Source organism: Aulostomus chinensis, chromosome 24 (assembly GCF_037954235.1).
Source record: "Aulostomus chinensis isolate RoL2024-O1b breed Wild chromosome 24, RoL_Achi_v1.0, whole genome shotgun sequence".
Classification (NCBI taxonomy): domain Eukaryota; kingdom Metazoa; phylum Chordata; class Actinopteri; order Syngnathiformes; family Aulostomidae; genus Aulostomus; species Aulostomus chinensis.
Window position 1 is genome coordinate 9,539,164 of NC_141343.1, and position 18,062 is coordinate 9,557,225.

The window sequence follows — 18,062 nt, forward strand, 5'->3', positions numbered from 1 at the left end:
ACTGGTTAAGCATCTCTTCACTACTGCAGAGAGCTACTTTGTGATGACAGAGTTGGGAAATTGAAGTGGAAGGGAGGGGGGAAGCTGACTCCTCAGTGCCGTAAAGGCTAATCAACACAAAGGGCAATCGATGTGGTCCTTATTGGGCAATACAGCGACTTTGTGATCGACATAAGAGAGTGGTCGTCACCAGTCTCTCACTCTATTTGTGAAGTTTGACCTCCAGTAACATTTTTTTTAATATATAATATTCATTATTTTTATGATTAATCGTTGATGTCAGGATATTAAAAAAATAAGTCCACCACACTATCCAATCGGAAAAAAAATCATGCAATTCATTAATGTTTTATTCATCACTTATTTTCTCACCTCTTTTACGGTGGCATCGTCAAAGAAGACCCATTTAGCGGACTTGGTGTGGAAGGCGAAGGCACAGTAGTGGCGGCTGGAGTAGCAGATCATCCCCACGAGTAGCAGCTCTCCCTTTTTGGCGTGTTCATCTGTCACTCTGTAGAAGAGCTGTGCACGGACAAATAAAATATCAATGCATATGCGGAGGAAGAACGTTTGTACTGAAGTGCTTGGTATTCAACTGGAATCAATCAGTTTAGAAAATTTAGGTCGGGGGGCGAAATGGTAACAGCTCTGATAAAACTAGTCACATGTGATGGGGCTGCGACTTGTTTTATATTTTCATCGCTGATTATTCAATCAATCAAATTTTGAGAATAACTGAAAAATCCTCATCATAATTTCCCTTGGAGAATATATTTATTTCTCTGCCCCATAGTCCATCCATCCATCCATTGTGTTCCGCTTGTTACTATTAAGGGTTATGGGGGGTGGGGGGTGGGGGGGGGTGGAGCATATCCCAGCAGCTTTCAGGTGAGAGGTGGGGTTCACCCTGGACAGGTCACCAGTCCATCACAGGACCAGCACATAGAGACAGACAACCATTCACACTCACAGCCACACCTACAGTCAATTTAGAGTATCAATCAGCCTCGTCCCCTCTTGATGTCTTTGGACTGTGGGAGGAAGCTGGAGTACCAGAGAGAACCCACACAGGAACAGGGAGAACATGCAGACTCCATACAGAAAGATCCATGCTGGAGCCGGGACTCGAACCCGGAACCTTCTTGCTGTGAGGCGACAGTGCTGACCACTGCACCACCGTGCCGCCCCCCCAATAGTATCAAACCTATTTTTCAATAACAAATGCATGGTTATAACAGATTTATACAAATCAGCTTCCAAACATTTCGCATGGATGTTTTTGTGAAATATCTGTCTACGCATGGATAAAAAGAGATATGCATGTAAAATTTACCAATGTACAAAATGAACATGTATTAAACTGATATCAACCAGAAGAGATTTCACTCAGTCGATCTCAACTGAGTCACACAGACCGATAAATCCATGACTTTTTCAAAGTTTTCCAAACTTGGAAAACATCCTTTTTAAGTCCGTGAATTTTTGTGATTTTTTTTCCCCCATTGCCCTGAAAACTGAAACCATCAAATGTTTGACATTTTTGCCTGCAAAAAAAAAAAAAGAAAACCTGAAAAAACTATTAAAAATCATTTCTGATGAATTTTCTTTGAATCAACTAATCAACTAATTAATTCCTGCAGCTCATTTTCAGTGCTTCTTTTTAAAAGAGGTAGCATTCATTGAATAAAAACTATTTTGGCACATTTGTGCGAAGGACAGACATTTTTCTGATCCTTTGGTTTCAGGCAAGAAGGAGCAGTCAGACAGTTTGACTACTTCAGTGAAGAACTTATGTAATATGTGGAGCAAACGAACCCGCCCCGATTTGAACCGATTGATTTCTTTTACTTGTGAAGATAATCCAACACGCTGAAGGCGACTGTGAATGTGTATTTTTCAGCATCCATGTATAAGAAGATGTGACAATAGAGAGAAAAAAAAATGCGAAAAAAAACAATGTACTCTGGCATTCGGGTAAATGGAAGACATAAAGAATAAATACTGCAACAAAAGCAACAATGAAGCCATGTTTTTCCGCACTGATGTCCATCAAGCCCACATTCTCCCCTCAGAGAAGCATGCACACACGCGCACGCACACACACACGAGGAAAGAAGAGGGGAGGGGTTTAGACAAGCTGACCAAGGCCAGCAGGGGTTTTTTGATCAGTGGCGCGGGCCAACTGGGCACTGGGTGTTGACTGCTTACGCAACAGCAGCGACTTACAGAGAAAATAATCCCCAGTTCATTTCACACATATGTTCGATTGCATCAAAATAAACTGATACCAAAACAGAGTGAAATGGTTGTGCTAATAATTGAATGGAGACTGTAAAGATTAAATTATGCTCACTGCAGACAGACTGAGATGAGGCCCCAGCGAGCGGATAACGTCCTCAGTGAGGTCCGACTGGTCAGAATCCCAGACGAAGCCGATGGTAACGATCTCGGGGGAGTTCATGAGGACTCGTCTGATCCTTATCCTCTGGCCACAGTTGCTCTGCAACATCAAGGAGAAAGAAGGAAACTGTATTTACCAAAAGCAACTTCAGATTGCCAAATGAATATAAAAGAACATTTGAGACTCATGGGACACCAAAAGAAACTTTATTTAGCAGATTATGGAGTCAGCAAATAGCCAAACTGTTGATGAAGTACTTTTGCAGGACAATGGAGCACTTGTTACACCATGTATGAGTCTTTAGGGAACACAAAAGCGTTTTTGGGGGGGGGGGGGGGGGTTTCCTCCCGTTGAGCCTTCAGTCTTAAAACCATTTATTAAATAGGCCACTTACAGGGCAGTTTCGAAGGTCTCCAATTGTACATGCGGCTTGTAACAGTTCTCCAAACGACTCTTCCTTGCGCTGAAGCATCTGCTGGCTGAAAAAGAACAGACACTTGAGCTGGAGCACTGGAACAAATAGACAGGAGGAAGTTAGACAGACTAATGGAGATTAAAGGGAATGTGAAGTGGGGGGGGGGGGGGGGATCCCGTGCAAACTGCCAGGTAAAAGTGAAGTTATGGCCTCGGGAAGAATGTGCAGAGAGGGACGTGAGAGGTGGAAAAAAAAAGAGAAGAGTGGGACAGATGACAATGCAGAGGCAAGGAAAGTTTCATGTTGCCTGTGCCTTACCAGAGTGCGGTGGTGGAGACATAATGTACCAGCTCTGTAAACGGCAGTGGGTCAGAGGATGCCCCACAGCTACGGCACACAGACTGCAGAGGGGGGAGAGAGCAAGAGAGAGAGAGAGAGAGAGGGAGAGAGAGAGAAAGAGAGTCAAAAGACCAAAAGGCAGATAAACATAAAAATAAAAGTTACTAAAAATGAAATTAAAAACACAACTTGCTTTGTTTGAACAATGACTTTGTTTTTTGTTTTTTTTTGCTTTTCTTGTCATCTGTAAAATTATTATCAGTTGATGTTGCCAACTGAAGCTGACATTATCAGACCTCCATTTCAATTTTTTGGAATTATCACTCTCCAAGACAAAGACCATCCTCATTAAAGCTTTGAATGTATTTGTCGGATTGATTTGCCTGATGTCCAAAGGCCCGTTATCTATGTGATTTTGAGATTGTTTGGGACGATAGTGGGCATCGCAGCCACAAAGAGGGGTGGTGTTTGTGTTGCACTGGAATTTATGTGTGATTGATCTGGTAGCACCACAGCTGCTGCATGAATCTGACCAGAATCACCCTCCTTATTCCACTGAGACGACCCAACATCAAAACATGACAGATTGGATTTCGACTGTGTAAGACAGTGATTCATGTACCTGCCGGTGCATTTGTGTGTGTGTGTGTGTCTGTGTGCTATTTCTCCCTAGCTTGTGTGTTCAACTACAAACAGTAAAAAAAAAAAAAAAAAAAAAAAAAAAAACAGTATAATCAAGAGCAACTCTTTCAAATACACAAATATTAACATCTGCTCACTGCAGGAAAATGTGTCAAAAACGATTACCTGCTCATAAAGTGACATGGCAAACTTCTGATGTGTGATGCAAGACTTGGACGTACAGGCATCAGTCTCCTCAGGCACAATGTGCAGGTGAATCCTCTCCAGTATGTTCTCCTGCGATAGAACCATATGCATAATGTACAGAGCAAAACGTGTTCTTCACAAGCACGACAGACGCAGGTATTTCGGGGCACAGAAGGACACATCGTTCTTACAGTTTAACTTGAAGGAAATCATGTTGCATTTCGTTTCTATGAAGGGCTTGTGAGTTCATGAAATATTGAAGCATAGCCTGTTCATCAGACACTGGCTAATTGTCCAATAACACGCCTGTGCCATGAACACTCAAGGGCAAAGATCTGTGTAGGAATTTAGAATTAAGATTGTCTACAAAAGATAACAACTCTGGCATATATTGTGATGCAACTATGAAATTAAAATAATGCTTTTTTTAGGAGGGGACTTTTATCAAACCAAAGGGAAAAAAAAACCAAGGTCATGAAAATGACACTGCAATGCGAGGAAAAACAACTTCTGACCAGGCGAGGATTCTTGTGCCGAAAAAGAGCGAGGAAACAAAACTGGAACTGATATGTAAAATTAGTGAAGGGTGCATGAAATCGACTTTCAAGAAAGCCCAGAAAAGATGCAACATAATATGGCTGCACAAAGCAGAGGTTCAAACGCAACCCTGGCGCTTATATAACCTGTCATCGTGATATTTAGCGGCAATGTGGCAGGGGTTGATGGGAGGGGAAGGGAGGGACAGAAGCTCTTTCAGTGACCTCGCCAAACAGTTTGTTGCAGCGCTCTGTGTGGCAGGAGAACACACAAACATACACACATCCCTCTCCATACGCTAGTCTTCCCTCCCTCGGGGTAGCCTGGTTGCCACAGGAACTTACAAAGCACTCTGCAGCATCATCCATGAAGCCCAGCTGGAAGCGCTGCTCGTCCTTAAAGGTCTCTGCCAAGGCGTGACGCAGGTTGTCAGAGGGCAGGGCACGCTCCCGACTGTGCTGGAACTGGGAGAATATGCCCTGAGGGAGAGAGAGGGAGAATTTGTTTGCATTGACTATGGTATGTTTTTATTAATCCAAACAGTTTGTGTCACCCCCTTTTTCTGGTTATGCGACCACAAGAAGAAGACAGTTGGGCTTCTCAATGTACCTTTAATGCGCAAAAGATGCATGACTCCCCCAGACAGAAGTGACCGGGTAGCTCCCTCAAGCTGCGTCGGAAGATATCCAGCTGCCAGAGAACCTACAAAGAGAAGAGTCTTTTGTTACAAGTGCTATTTAGGCATTAAACTCAAGGTCATGCAGATGACGACTGGCTGTCATTGCAATGAAACAAAGCCGAGGGTAATGAAAATCTTCGACCAGCTCATCGTCGTCTCACACTGAGTCACACTCTCTGAGAGTGACATCACTGTATAAACAAAAGGAACTCACCAGCCAGTATCCTACTAGTACAACATAACCTTTCAGGACAATAAATAATACATTGCTGAGAAGCTCAGACATATTTTAGACGGTGACTAACATTTGATTTCCAAATAAAATCATGAGAGCCAAATTGGAAGGGGCGGGTGGGGTGGAACATGGTGAACACCGCAACATCTTGTAGCTTTGAAGTGTCTAGCCGTGTCAATCTCTAAGGCAAATTCAGCACAATTTAGTGATGCACATGATCAGACTTTTTACTTTCCAATGAAAAACAAGTTCACATGATATTGACATTTTATGCATACTGAAAAACACGTGAGAACACTGCTCATTTGAGTAAGTTTTTTTCTTTCATTTCCAAACCATCTGAAAAAGCTCACAATCTTAAACATGAAGTGTTTCACTCATCAGATCTTTGATAAAACCACCACATACTCATTTTAAGCAACAAACGAAACGAATTAAGTTTTCACTGCAGTAAAATAACAATAAAGATATAAAGGCGACTTTATTGACATCCAAAAATGTCCTGGCCAGCTCCAAACAACCAAAGCACCAGGGTGGACCTACCTGCACAGCACTGTTGAGGAAGCAGCTGTTCTGGCCTGGCTCGTTCAGTAGTCCTTTGGTGGGGGCCAGAGACAGCATGCTGCCTGGCTGGTAGGATTTCCCCAGATTGCCCCCCGGCTTCCTGAAGAACTTGACCCATGCCATTGGATAGTGGGGTCTGCCTTATGAAAGGAGGGATAGTAGAAATGACGGGACTAGACTCCTGCGCCCCTGAAGGAGTGACTCCCGAAAAGTCTGGGGCTAAGTTATTCCACGAGCTGCAGCGGTTGCCTTGCTACACATGTGCCTCTAGTCCATTTCTGTAAAGTATGCTGAAGCTCCCTTTATAGAAGAAGGAGAAAAAAAAGAAAAAGAAAAAAAAGACAGCTTCCAAATGATAACAAAAGAAAAACTATTATAATCCAAGTCTGTGACTGGGAAAGCCTCTGATGTTCCCAGGTCTGTTGAGCTGTCTTCTAACCGTGGAGGAACAAGACTCAATCATCTTGTAAGATCACAACAGTTTCAGGAGGATCCTGGGAGGAGGTTGAGCCACACAACCGAGAAACCGCTGAGGATATTTGGTATCCATAGCGCCCAAGGATGCAGCCTTTGTACTGGACACCAATTCCAGCTGGTCTGTGCAGGAGGAAAAAAAATAGATGAAGTGAGACTTTAAATATCATCAGGAATTATTTCTTCCTAGCAAGGAACAACAACGCTTGTACATTAACTTTTACAAACACCCTTTGCTCTGAAGTTGCAAGTGAATTTGTCCCCTAATCCCTGTGTTACCTTTTAAATTACCTTTTTTGGTTTTTTTTTTAACTTTAACTCTCATCGTCAATGTCTTTTAACCCTTTTCCTTTTGCCTTTGTTCATTCCTGTGTTTATTGCACTTCAAGCACTTTAATGTGAAGCGCTTTGGAGCGGCGCAGCCGTCTGTAAATGCGCGATAGAAATAAAATTGACTTGACCTGAAGGCGAACCTAAGCTTCGAAGCTTGAGTAATATATGAACAGTCACACTGATTTCTTCAATTTCTTGAGATGCATACACATAAACATAAATATCAGGAAAAAAGGATGTTCAAATATTGGGGGGGGGGGGGGGGGGGGACAAAGCAGACATGCAGCTTAAAAATCTCTGGAAGGTATTCCCTTCTCCAGTATAATTTGCAAGGCCAACAGTCAACAACAACAACAAAAATCAAATTTTAAATTCTAAAATCAAACGGTAACCATAAAATGTTACTCAACAGTCCCTGACTAATTGAATATCATAATCAATATTTGATAAATCATCTGTCGCTGCCAGTGCTTTTCCGACGCCGAATGTTCCCACTGTGAAGGAACCGCTACTTTGGTTTCAACTTCCACATGTTGACATGATTTGAAAGTGAGCCCAACCGACAGCGTTTGCAGCTGTAACTCCAGACGAGAGCCCGGGCTGCGGCTGTTGGTCAGAAATTCCTGGCTTGAGACTTTCAAAAAAAAATTTCCATTTCCACTCAGATCTCTTTCATACCCCAGTTTGTCAGCACGCCTGGTCGTGTCATTCTTTGATAAACTTGACTACAAAACAGCACTTGCTGTGCCTATTTTTAACATGAGAGTAGCTGAAACATGGGAAATTAGAATAAATCACTGAAGTTCAATTTGTGAAGCTCGCAGCCTAAAAAACTCTCGACGCTGAATGTGCATTGTGTACCTATGAAAGCAGTGCTGAACACAGACTTTTGAGAGGTTTGATGGATGAATTGGTTTGTGCTGAGGGAGGCGGTGGAAGCTGCGTCTCGGTTATTACATTATCGAATGAATGGCCCCAGCCTCTTGGTTTAATGTGTGTCTTGTAATATAGAATATTATTAGTGTACAGTGAAGGCTGCCCTTTGACGTATTCTTTTAAAAGATTAATGATGGAAAAGCAGAGGAGCAACAACCAACAACAGTTCTTTGTGAGACGCGCAGTGATTCACCTTCCTTCAGCCGCTCACACCTCAAAAATAACCTCAAAGAATAAACCTAAAATATTTTGTTATTCACAGTGAGGGGAAAAAAAACACACTGCCCTAGTTTGCACAATGAAACTTCCCTCTTGTGACTCTTTCAGTCGAAACCAGTCGGACAGCATCTTGGTATTTCAGGAAGTGTCACTGCATGTAGATGTGGCTCATCTGCAGGCTGAAGGTAAAACTTTAAGTAACCTTTCCAACCATCTTCCCGTGACTGAACTTTACATGCTAACGTCTCTGTACTTCTGCAACTGGACTCCATAGCAACAAGATTCCAAAGCAATCACTTAAGCTCAGAGTTGCTTGAGAGCCGCTGTTTTCAGGATTAGTTTCAGGCCTGGAGGCGCAGGTGGAAAGCTGTACAGTGCACCTTCATCAATGACATCACACGCTCTGATCTGGCTAACGCGTGTGTGTGTATCATCGACAGCCATCTCCACGCACGTGCAGAAACGCTAAATTTCAGAGCATTGAATGAAAATGAAGTCCATGTTATTTGTTGCCCGATTTCTTTGAATAAACATTAAAAAAAAAGAAGGTCAAATTAACAACATTGCAAGATTCGGAAAAAAATTCAATCAAACTACCAAAACAATCAAACACTGCCCTCTTATCACCGCCTACAGATGTGGAATCAGTTCATTACATAAAAGCTAACTTATCTCAGTTTGGCAGAAAAGCCATAGCAAAACCCTATTTTAATGCCATTTCAGCAGTTTTGTAAGGGAAAGTTTACATTTCAGTGCGCTGCTCTGAACATTTGTTTCGAGTTGCCCAAACAAGGTCAGAACACCTGGATTATTGTGAGGGTGGATGGGAGCTCGCTGGTTACGCTAATTCCAACAGACCCATCAGCAATGAAAGAGCCAGAGGTCTGGCATGTTGTAAAAACGGTTATTTCATCACGCTCCCTTTTGCAATTGCACCAAATTCTCGGTTGTTTTGCAATAAAATACATCCAAAAGCTCTATAATTTTTACAATAAAATACTGACCACATAGTATAAATCACCAATTCAGTTTTTAAAAGCTATTGCACAATCATCTCTCCCACCAATTTGCCAGCAAGCAAGCAAAAGCAACACACACACACACACACACACACACACACACACACACACACTTTATTCAATAAAGCCCACGCTGTGTGTATATATGAGCCAGCCTTCTAGTCCCTGAGATGTGATTGCATTACGGTAGCCATGTAAATGACTGCCAGCCTCATTCACGCTCAACTGTGTCCTGACCCGAGTGAAATTTTAATTTGCAGACTACAATTATTGCGCCAGTTTCAAAGATAAATCTCTCAGGGATACAGCAACAGCAAATAACTTGGTGTGCTGCTAACGATTCCTGCCTTATCATTCACAAACATTACCGGAGTGAAATGCTCAACTTTTTTTTTTTTTTTTTTTTTTTTAGGAAATAAATCAAGCATGGCACCTTTTACCAGAAGAAAACCATGTGACAGAAACCGCGTCATGCTTGTAGTGCGGCACACAAGGACATTTTTGGACATGAACTGGCGGCGTGACAACACACATAGGTTGAGGAAGCACATACTGCCCCTTCGAACCTGCTAGGGCACGCTGAAAGGACTGGATGGAATGGTGCACATTTGCCCCCGGCAGGTGGGTTCGGCCAACATCAACATTCTGACTTGATTTCGCGTGTTGCTTTATGATTTTCTGATTACAAACCTCGACTCAAAACAGATACCTCTGATTCCGGCTGTGAACGCAGCCACATGAAAAATCTGACTTCTTTTGTTTATGAACCAGGGTGGAGAAAATTACTCAACTGACTGGTCACAAATTTGTCCAGAAGCCAGCTTTATGTCATTATCTTAAGTAAGCACAGACGACTGTCGACACCCTCCCCTTTCAAGTCCTGAATTATGTCAAGTGAGTCCATATATGAAGGACTTCATCAAGTCCTCTCCCAACATTTAAATACACAAATATAAAGGGCTAGTTTTGATAAGATGCTTAGTTTCCTGTTTGACTATGAGGTAGTTTTCTTTGAGTTCAATGGTTGGACTAAAACTGACACTGAAACATGCAACACAGACCCGTCAAGAGCAGCTGGCTTGGTAGGAAATAACATGAAACCATTGATCCCATTGAGGAAATTAGGTCACTGCAGCAGAAAAAAAAAGAAAAAAGAAAAAGCAGGACAAGGAATAGAGGAAAAATACAAGAAATACAAAAAGGATACACAGCTGACATTATCTGAATATGCTACTGTACGCCATTTCTGGATGTGATTTTCATCCTTTTTTTTTTTTTTTCCTTTGAAATCGCAGACATACTCACTTCCCATCCAAATTTCATATCACAGGGTACATAGTAGGGGTGGGAATCGCAGCACTGGTCACGATAATAGTCTCAACGTGCGGCACTGATCAATATTTAGCAAGAAAATTAATCTACAGTGCATCACAATATCAGTAAGAGAAGAAAATATCTCGAAAAGGGGAGTGGTGGGGGGGGGGGGCAGAAATGTGGTGTCGTCTGTTTGACAGAATCTGATGACCGAGATGAAAGGCGATGTACGGTGTGGTAGAAAACTGTTGATGTGTTGATGGGGCAATCTGTATCGAGACGGGCTGTTTGATGAGAAATACATCACAATATTGTAAAAAAAAAAAAAAAATAGATGCAGTAGTGATATTTTGCCCGACGCCTGTAATTTTTTTCTTCGCCTCGTGTAGACCAGAGCTCTCCAGATGGCTTCAGAGTTCAACATGCTGCCCTGAAACAAAAGAGTTCTCGACAACATTGTCTACTGTAATTTTACTAACGGCTTTTGCTGCTCAAAACAGGACCGCTGATCATTTCTTAAGAGCCGTGTTTTATGGCCAACTGGAACAGTTGCAACATGACCCTGTGTTGTTTTGTACTTGGATATGAAAGCTGCTCATTGTCAAAAAACATTTTTTAAAATGTTTACTCAACATTCTTGAATGCTCAATAAAAAATAAATAAATAAATAAATTATAGTGTGAATGTGGCACTTTTATTTTTTTTTTCTTTTCCGCGGCCACGGTATATTAATTCCACAGAATCGGGTATTCCAAAAAAAAAAAAAACACACACACAAAAAAAAAGAAGCCATAATGAACAGTTAAAGGAAAAACACACCACCAAAGCAGAAGTAAACTGAAATCGAGGAAAGAAAAACCACAACATGCATCTGGCTTTTGTTTTTGGTTTTTTTTAAAGAAAACGATATTAACATTGATGCCTGCTTCTTAAATTATTTACGCTTGCAGAACAAAACTTACAATACTCGCACTGCATTAAAAGGGTTTTGCTAACAATGTAGCAACAAAATTTTTTTTTTTTTTAATAAAAAATAAAACACTTTTTCCTCACATATGCACTCCAGTACAGGAAGTCCAGTCTTTATTTGTTTAAAAAAAAAAAAAATTGCTAAACTTGCTGACCGAATGTCAGGATTTTGTAGCTCGGATCCACCGGGGAAGGAGTGTGTTATTCAATGGCAAATTTGACAGGCCATAGGAGCTGTGCACATAGTTGGTGCGAAGTCACAGGGACTCAGACCCTATGATCTATCAATAAGTGATCTGCTGATCGATGGCCTCATTTACAATAATTTATCTGATCTCCTTAACGTGGTGATGACACAAGCATCAGACGGATCGAACCGTGGTTAAACGAATCACGCCAGTGTCACAACAGATGCACAAACGTTTAGTGCGATGAGCACAGAGACGAAGCGTCCAACATTTGTACCGAGTCGGCGTCCCCCTTTTCCCTTCACAAAATGAAACTGCGGCGCAATTTCAAATTTTTCCACAACTTCAAGAAGTTGAAACAAAATCAAACTCTCCACCCCCCCACCCCCCCCCCCCGATGTTGATCAATAAACCTGGCCGTCATGCTGGTACATTATCCACCTGCCTGACAGCCGAGCGTTCCTTCCTGGTTCTCCTCAACTCTGACTCTGTGTTGATGAATAGCTTTCCTTACCGGGGGGATTACATTTCAACAGCAACTTCAACTCCCATGGTAGCAGTATAAATCACAAGTTTCATCACCATGCAACCATACAGGGATTCTTTTCAGACAACAATATGATGACTTTCCGTGCATGAAAACTTGCCACAATGCAGGGCACTAAATCACTGGAAACTGCGACTGCTGGTATGACGTCTCTCTGTGTAACACAAGGAGGTAAAATAATGTCCACGGTACCGCACAAGCATGGCTTTGACCGCCTGCGACTCGCCGATGGGTTCCAGATTTGACCGGAGAGAATGCAGATAAGGTTTGACCCAAAATAAACAAACATGCATCAACGTTGACCTATGACACATCCGATCGTTTGCCTTTTGATGGACGAATCCATGCAGATGGAATCGTAAAACCTCCATCCCATGAGCGGCAGCTACTGTGCTTTTATCTCGTTTTTTTTTTTTTTCTTGTATTCCAACCTCTCATTAAACAGGAATGAAATAACTACGCTTCGTCACTCCTCATGGCATCTGACAGCTGTTAATTCGGGAAAAACATCTATTTCTAACGTTTTCACACTCACGCTGCCCACACAAACTATTTTTTGGTGCAAAGCACGCAGCAACAGCCAGTTGTCCGCTCAAGATGACGTTCGAGTTGCCAAAGTAACACAAATTTGCGTGACCAAGATACAAACTAAAACACAACAAACCAATTCTCTAAAAGGAGATATGTGACTCATTGTCTGTCTCTTGATGTTGCATTTCCTTGGTGATAAGACTCATAAGTTAAAAAAAGGTTTCCAAATGATTGGAAATAAAATAAAATACCTATTGGTTTTTTCTGTTGTTATAAACCATCCTTTTAAGTCCTTCACCTGTTCGTTAATGAAATGAAACATAATTTTTCAATCTGCAAATTTGGGGAAAAAAAAAAAAAAAAAAACGGGTGAACTGCTGAACAATTATTAAAAATCCGAATGACCGGCATTTGCCTTGGGAACACAAAAAGACCTCTATTTTTGGTAAAGTCATGCAAACTTCTCAGAAGTCTGACTCATCATGTTAACGGAGAAGCGCAGTCACAAATGACAGTTTCCCACTCAGAGTCCCACTTATTTTGCAGCGGCTCTGTCTGAGATGAAAATAAATAATGTCCAAAATCGGATTTGTAAATTTCCTCCTGCATACCAACACCGTGTTCTTATTTCGAAGGTTTGACGAAATGAATGAACATTTTTGCACAGGCATCAACAGCTAAGGGAGAATGTAAGAGGGCATTAAAACCTGGCTTAACAGTGAAAGTTCGGCATAATGTTCCCGACTGACTGCAGATATGGCTTCAGCCTTCGGGCAACAATGCAGCGGTCTTTTCCTGTGTCGGGGCTTCCTGCTCAAAGGCTTGCCACTTTCCAGCACACAGTCACTGCGTTCAACCCTGTGAAACTGAACAGGTCACCCACACCGCGCTGAGTCACCCATTATTCCTCCCTGTGTCTAACAGAGGAAAAGGGAGAACAAAAGCGCATGTTCCAGGATCCCATTCTGAATACAATCTGATTGAAATATAACATCCTCCCGGCTGCTCTTCAGATTGCTTCCTTAATGGTTTCCCACTTGACAGAGCCAACAAGTATCAAGTGTTATGAGGAACTTTCCTTTTTAAAAGAAGAAAAAAAAACAAAAAACTTTTTTTTTGTCGTATTTAAAGTCTTAAAGTGAAAGGTCGCCCCAAAAATTGTATTTTAAGAACTCACAAAAAGGCGTCACAAAGACGTGTCTTCACAGCCGTATCATTTCTTTGTGACACCAGAATGCTGAAAGAGCCGATCACATATACGTAGCTGGAAGCTAACGGCACCTCAGGACCACAAACTACCGGGAAAAAAAAGAAGAAAAAAAAACAACAAAAGCAAAACTGTCCGAAAAAGTCTGAGGTATAATCCACGTCTTCTTTATCCAGCCGCTTGCTCAGTAATCTACAAAAGTGTTGATTAAAGCTAAAACACGAGATATAATCTTCTGTTCCACGCTACGAGGGCTGGAAAGGGTCACAAATTCCACAGTTCAGTCCATAAAATGGTTCAATTGGTGGTTTTGTTGGTTTATTGGCAGAAAATATAAAGCCCAATACCCCAACATTTACAGCACTTGACACTCAAGCCTGGTTTATGCTTCTGCGTCGATGGCGTAGGTACATACGCCGCGACGCACAAGCATAAACCCCTACACGGACCCTTACGGCGTAGCCTGACGTGCACCTTAAAAAATCCTGACTACGTGTCGCGTCGTGACGTGAACGTCAAGGACTGCGATTGGTCCGCTCAGAGGAGGTCGCCGAATGCATGAGGAGGTGGAGGAACCTCCGTGACAAATATGTGTGCCTCTGGAAGAAAACGGACAGAGGAAGTCAAGTTTGTCATGTTCAAAGTTTACAGTTTGATTCATGAAAGCAGACAGTCGTTCAAAGAAAAGCACTGGTCTCTCTGTTGTAAACAGTTTTGTCTTGGAATCCGACAAGAGCCCCCGAAACCATACAAAGACACAGCCACACCCCCCCTAGCGGCTTGGCGGTGAATTGCAGAGCAACGCGTTCCTTCGACGCAGAACTTCGAATGCTTAATGACGGAGTAGGGTCTTCGCCGTCGCCGCGACGCAGAAGCATTAACCAAGCTTTATTCACAGACATTCAATGTGATCTCGGGGTGGACATTTCAATTAGAAATAATATTCATATTATTCTATTCTTTTTTTTTTTAGTCGTACCTAGAGACACCATTAGCTTCAAGCTAAATATACATTTAGAGGTGCAAAGAAGCAGGGAAAAAAAAAACACTTTTGAGCGTTCCTGGCACCTATGTAAGTACTTAAAGCAAATACATTTTTTTAAGTCACGTTGTAAAGTTATGTCATTCCACTTCTGTCTCATAGCTCAGGTGTTTGTGATGCACTTCATAATCTAAAACACAAACTAATTAAAAAAAAAACAAAAACAGACCCGTTCACGCTGAAAGCAGTTATTCCACATGCTCTTTCTTGGCAATGTTGAAAACAGAAAAGAATGTCAGAACTGGTTCTTCTGCATGCCTCCATATTGACTTGAAGGAAATCTACCCCAGCACAAAGTCACAACAGTGTCCATGATGTGACTGGTCTGCTGCTGAGGGGTCTTCAGAAGATTCCAAAAAAAAAGGCCGGTTTGACAGGGTGCACAGGATTTTGATTTTGGTGTGTGTGTGTGTGTGTGGGGGGGGGTCCTGAACGCCCCCCCTGCACCTTTATTATCTTTATATGGGTGGGGGGGAAGGAAATGATATAATGTACTTTTTAATTCACACAAAATAAGAGCTTGGGAGGGAGGTAGCTCAAACTCATCTTGTTTATCTTTAAAAAAAAAACATGCAAGGGTTCGTAAACTACCTAAACTTGTATGTTATAACCTGTTTGTCGGTTATCTTCTCAGTAATAAGATACTGTTCTCAAGTACAAGGTAAACAGGAGACGTGTGACCACGTTTCCGTTGAGCTAATGTTACGTATTTTAATAATATACGACACAAAGCTATCCTCGACAGATTTTCAGAATAAAACACCAGCAGTCGTCATTGTACATGATACAAAATGTAAGTTAAAATAAACAAGTTTCACTGTTTATACACTGTTCAACGCCATATAATTTAACTTGACAAGTGCTCTTACTGAAGCTATGTGAGGGAGGAAGCGAACGCTAGGCCTACCTAACTTACCTGAGCGTCAGGTGAAGCTACATTTCCGCCTGACACCGCCATGAAAACATAAACTGCTAAAGTTCCGAAGGCTTTGACGTGTCTCACTTCATTTACTCACCTTAAAGAGAATAAAAGCCAAATATCTCAAAAACGTAGAGTTCCAATGTTCGCGTGGGAGGGAACTGGCGAGCCGTTTGGTTCTAAAATTCACTTCAAGGGAACACGGCGGCGGTGAAAAGTGAGGAAGGACCCCGCAGAAGTGTCCGCTCAAACTTCGCTCTTTCCCGGCTTTCAAAAGAAATCTCCTCTTTCAGAAACCGCAGGTTGGAAACGCCAGACGTCAAGATCCGTATGCAACATATTCCGGTTGTTCTTAGGCGTGTAGTTTTGCGTCTGAAGCGCAGCGGGAGTGAGCAGCGGTTTCTCTCGGTCGACTTTCGGCACCTGAAATACTGGATTAGAGATGTTTTCAGAGCGGAGATGTCAAACCCCGCCTCTTCAAAACTGTATTTACTGCAGTCTACCCATGCTACTGCACACCACCGCTACAGCGGCGCGCGCACGCACGCACACACACACACACACACACACACACACACACACACATTCTACAACACTCGCAGAGCGCCAACTCTGCTGGCAGTTCCAGTGCAGAGGTTTGCAGATTGCAGCCTTGTAATGTTAGGGAACAAACTGCAACACACACGCGCGCGCGCGCGCGCACACACACACACACACACAAACACAAATAAAAGTCTTTTTTTTTAACATTGTTTACAGCCAGGAAGAGAAACACATCAGCAAGCCAGCGTGTGTTCAATGATTAAACATGCTTCTTTTTTTTTCTTTTTTTTTTTTTTGTTAAATACTGACTCAAATGTGCTGAGAATTTGAACAGCGGCGATCATGACGACCAGAGAGCAGAGGAGGTGGTGTCAGGCTCCTGCTCCCCATCTGCCTCATCCTGTTATGTAAAGAAAGCGAATGGATGTACAATTAAAGCTTTTCTCTCCTGTTTGGAAGCTAGACTGCTGATTGTGATAGGCCTATCATGTTCCATGGCTCAAGGCCCCCTAAACAGACTGCCCACACACTTTTATGTGGAATAATTACATTAATTAGAATAAGCAATTTGGATTGGCGGTGCAAGAGGGTGTGTGTTATAAACCGTGTTATAACGTTCTGCTCATTTCTTTGTCCCCACAGTTCAAAGAAATAACTTTTTTTGAGTCAATCATACGGCAAAAGATGAAAATGAGGACATAGTTTGCACAGGTCAGCTGGTTTTCTTGCCGCATCTTTAAATGTATTTGATTCTATAGGGGCTTTAGAACGCAGCTCCCTCATTAAAAATTTAAGAACCCATTTAGTCTGAACAATTTAGACTAGGTTTACTTCAGATTGACCGAAAATCCTTTGAAGCTGAATAAGATAACCTTTTAAAAAAAAAAAAATTACATCTTTTGCCTGTAGTTTAATGACAAAACCTCTCATCAAAATTTAACAAAAAAAAAAGATTAACAAGGTGAAATGCAGTCTCATTTCATGAAAGTACATGATGAAATGCATCGCATGGCAGATTAAAGCTGCAACCTGTATTTTTTTTTTTTTGGCCAATTCATAAAGTAATAAATAGCAAGTCATTTTCTGCACTTCTAGAGTACTCCACTAATATGATACCAAACAATTAAAACCCGAACTCCTTTTCCGATATCAATTTTTAGTGTTTGTACACTGGAGGCATTCACTCTTTGTGATGCTAAAAATCAGATCGTAATATGGCAAAATAAAAAAAAATCATCAACCTACAGAGGAAACTCAGGAGAAAATCTCTCGTTTTTTTTTTCTTTTCTTTTTTTTTATTGTCAGGGACTTTTTATTTTCTAATTTAGTCTGATGGAAAACCATTTACACGCAAATCGTTTTCGATCAGGCCACGCACGTAAGAAGAAAACCGCTGTCTGATTTCTAAAGGCTCAACTTCTTGAATACCGTCGAGGAAACGGGATGCAGTGATTGAGTATGTGTGCGGCGAGGGGTCACAATGTATCAGCATGGAACAGCCTTTCCCCAGGAAGTACTTGAAAAGGCCTGTGTAAAAGACAATGCGGTTTCTCTCCACACACGTTTCCTCGAGGGACGTATTATGTGTCCTTTCGAAATGGGAAAGAGTTTTAGAGAGTGGCAATAATTGCGTTTGAGGGGTGCGAGCTTTGCTGCCTCGTTGGCAAGAAAGCACTCGGCTTATATTGGAATGTGACAAACCGGAGTTCATTTGGTGCGTTTTTATACCTTCTCAGAAACGGTTAACAAAGAAGACATTTGTCATCGGCGTGCAGCTCTGAGTTCATGCTGAGAATTCAATTTGTTACGTTAGCTATTCCGGA

At 41.9% G+C, this 18,062-nt stretch overlaps 1 protein-coding gene across 1 annotated transcript in view; it reads right to left on the bottom strand.

Annotated features, from left to right (window-relative positions):
- Window positions 1–16,226, bottom strand: part of usp53a (ubiquitin specific peptidase 53a) — a 30,509-nt gene extending 14,283 nt beyond the window's left edge. The window contains exons 1-9 of the mRNA XM_086197554.1: window positions 15,794–16,226; window positions 5,978–6,595; window positions 5,130–5,222; window positions 4,865–4,999; window positions 3,963–4,073; window positions 3,135–3,217; window positions 2,796–2,880; window positions 2,354–2,500; window positions 373–522 (exon numbers count right to left, since the gene is read on the bottom strand). Of these exons, the coding sequence (XP_086053680.1) occupies window positions 373–522; window positions 2,354–2,500; window positions 2,796–2,880; window positions 3,135–3,217; window positions 3,963–4,073; window positions 4,865–4,999; window positions 5,130–5,222; window positions 5,978–6,121 (948 nt within the window). The 5' untranslated portion in view covers window positions 6,122–6,595; window positions 15,794–16,226. The remainder of the gene's footprint in view (window positions 1–372; window positions 523–2,353; window positions 2,501–2,795; window positions 2,881–3,134; window positions 3,218–3,962; window positions 4,074–4,864; window positions 5,000–5,129; window positions 5,223–5,977; window positions 6,596–15,793) is intronic.
- Between the last annotated feature and the right edge of the window lie 1,836 nt (window positions 16,227–18,062).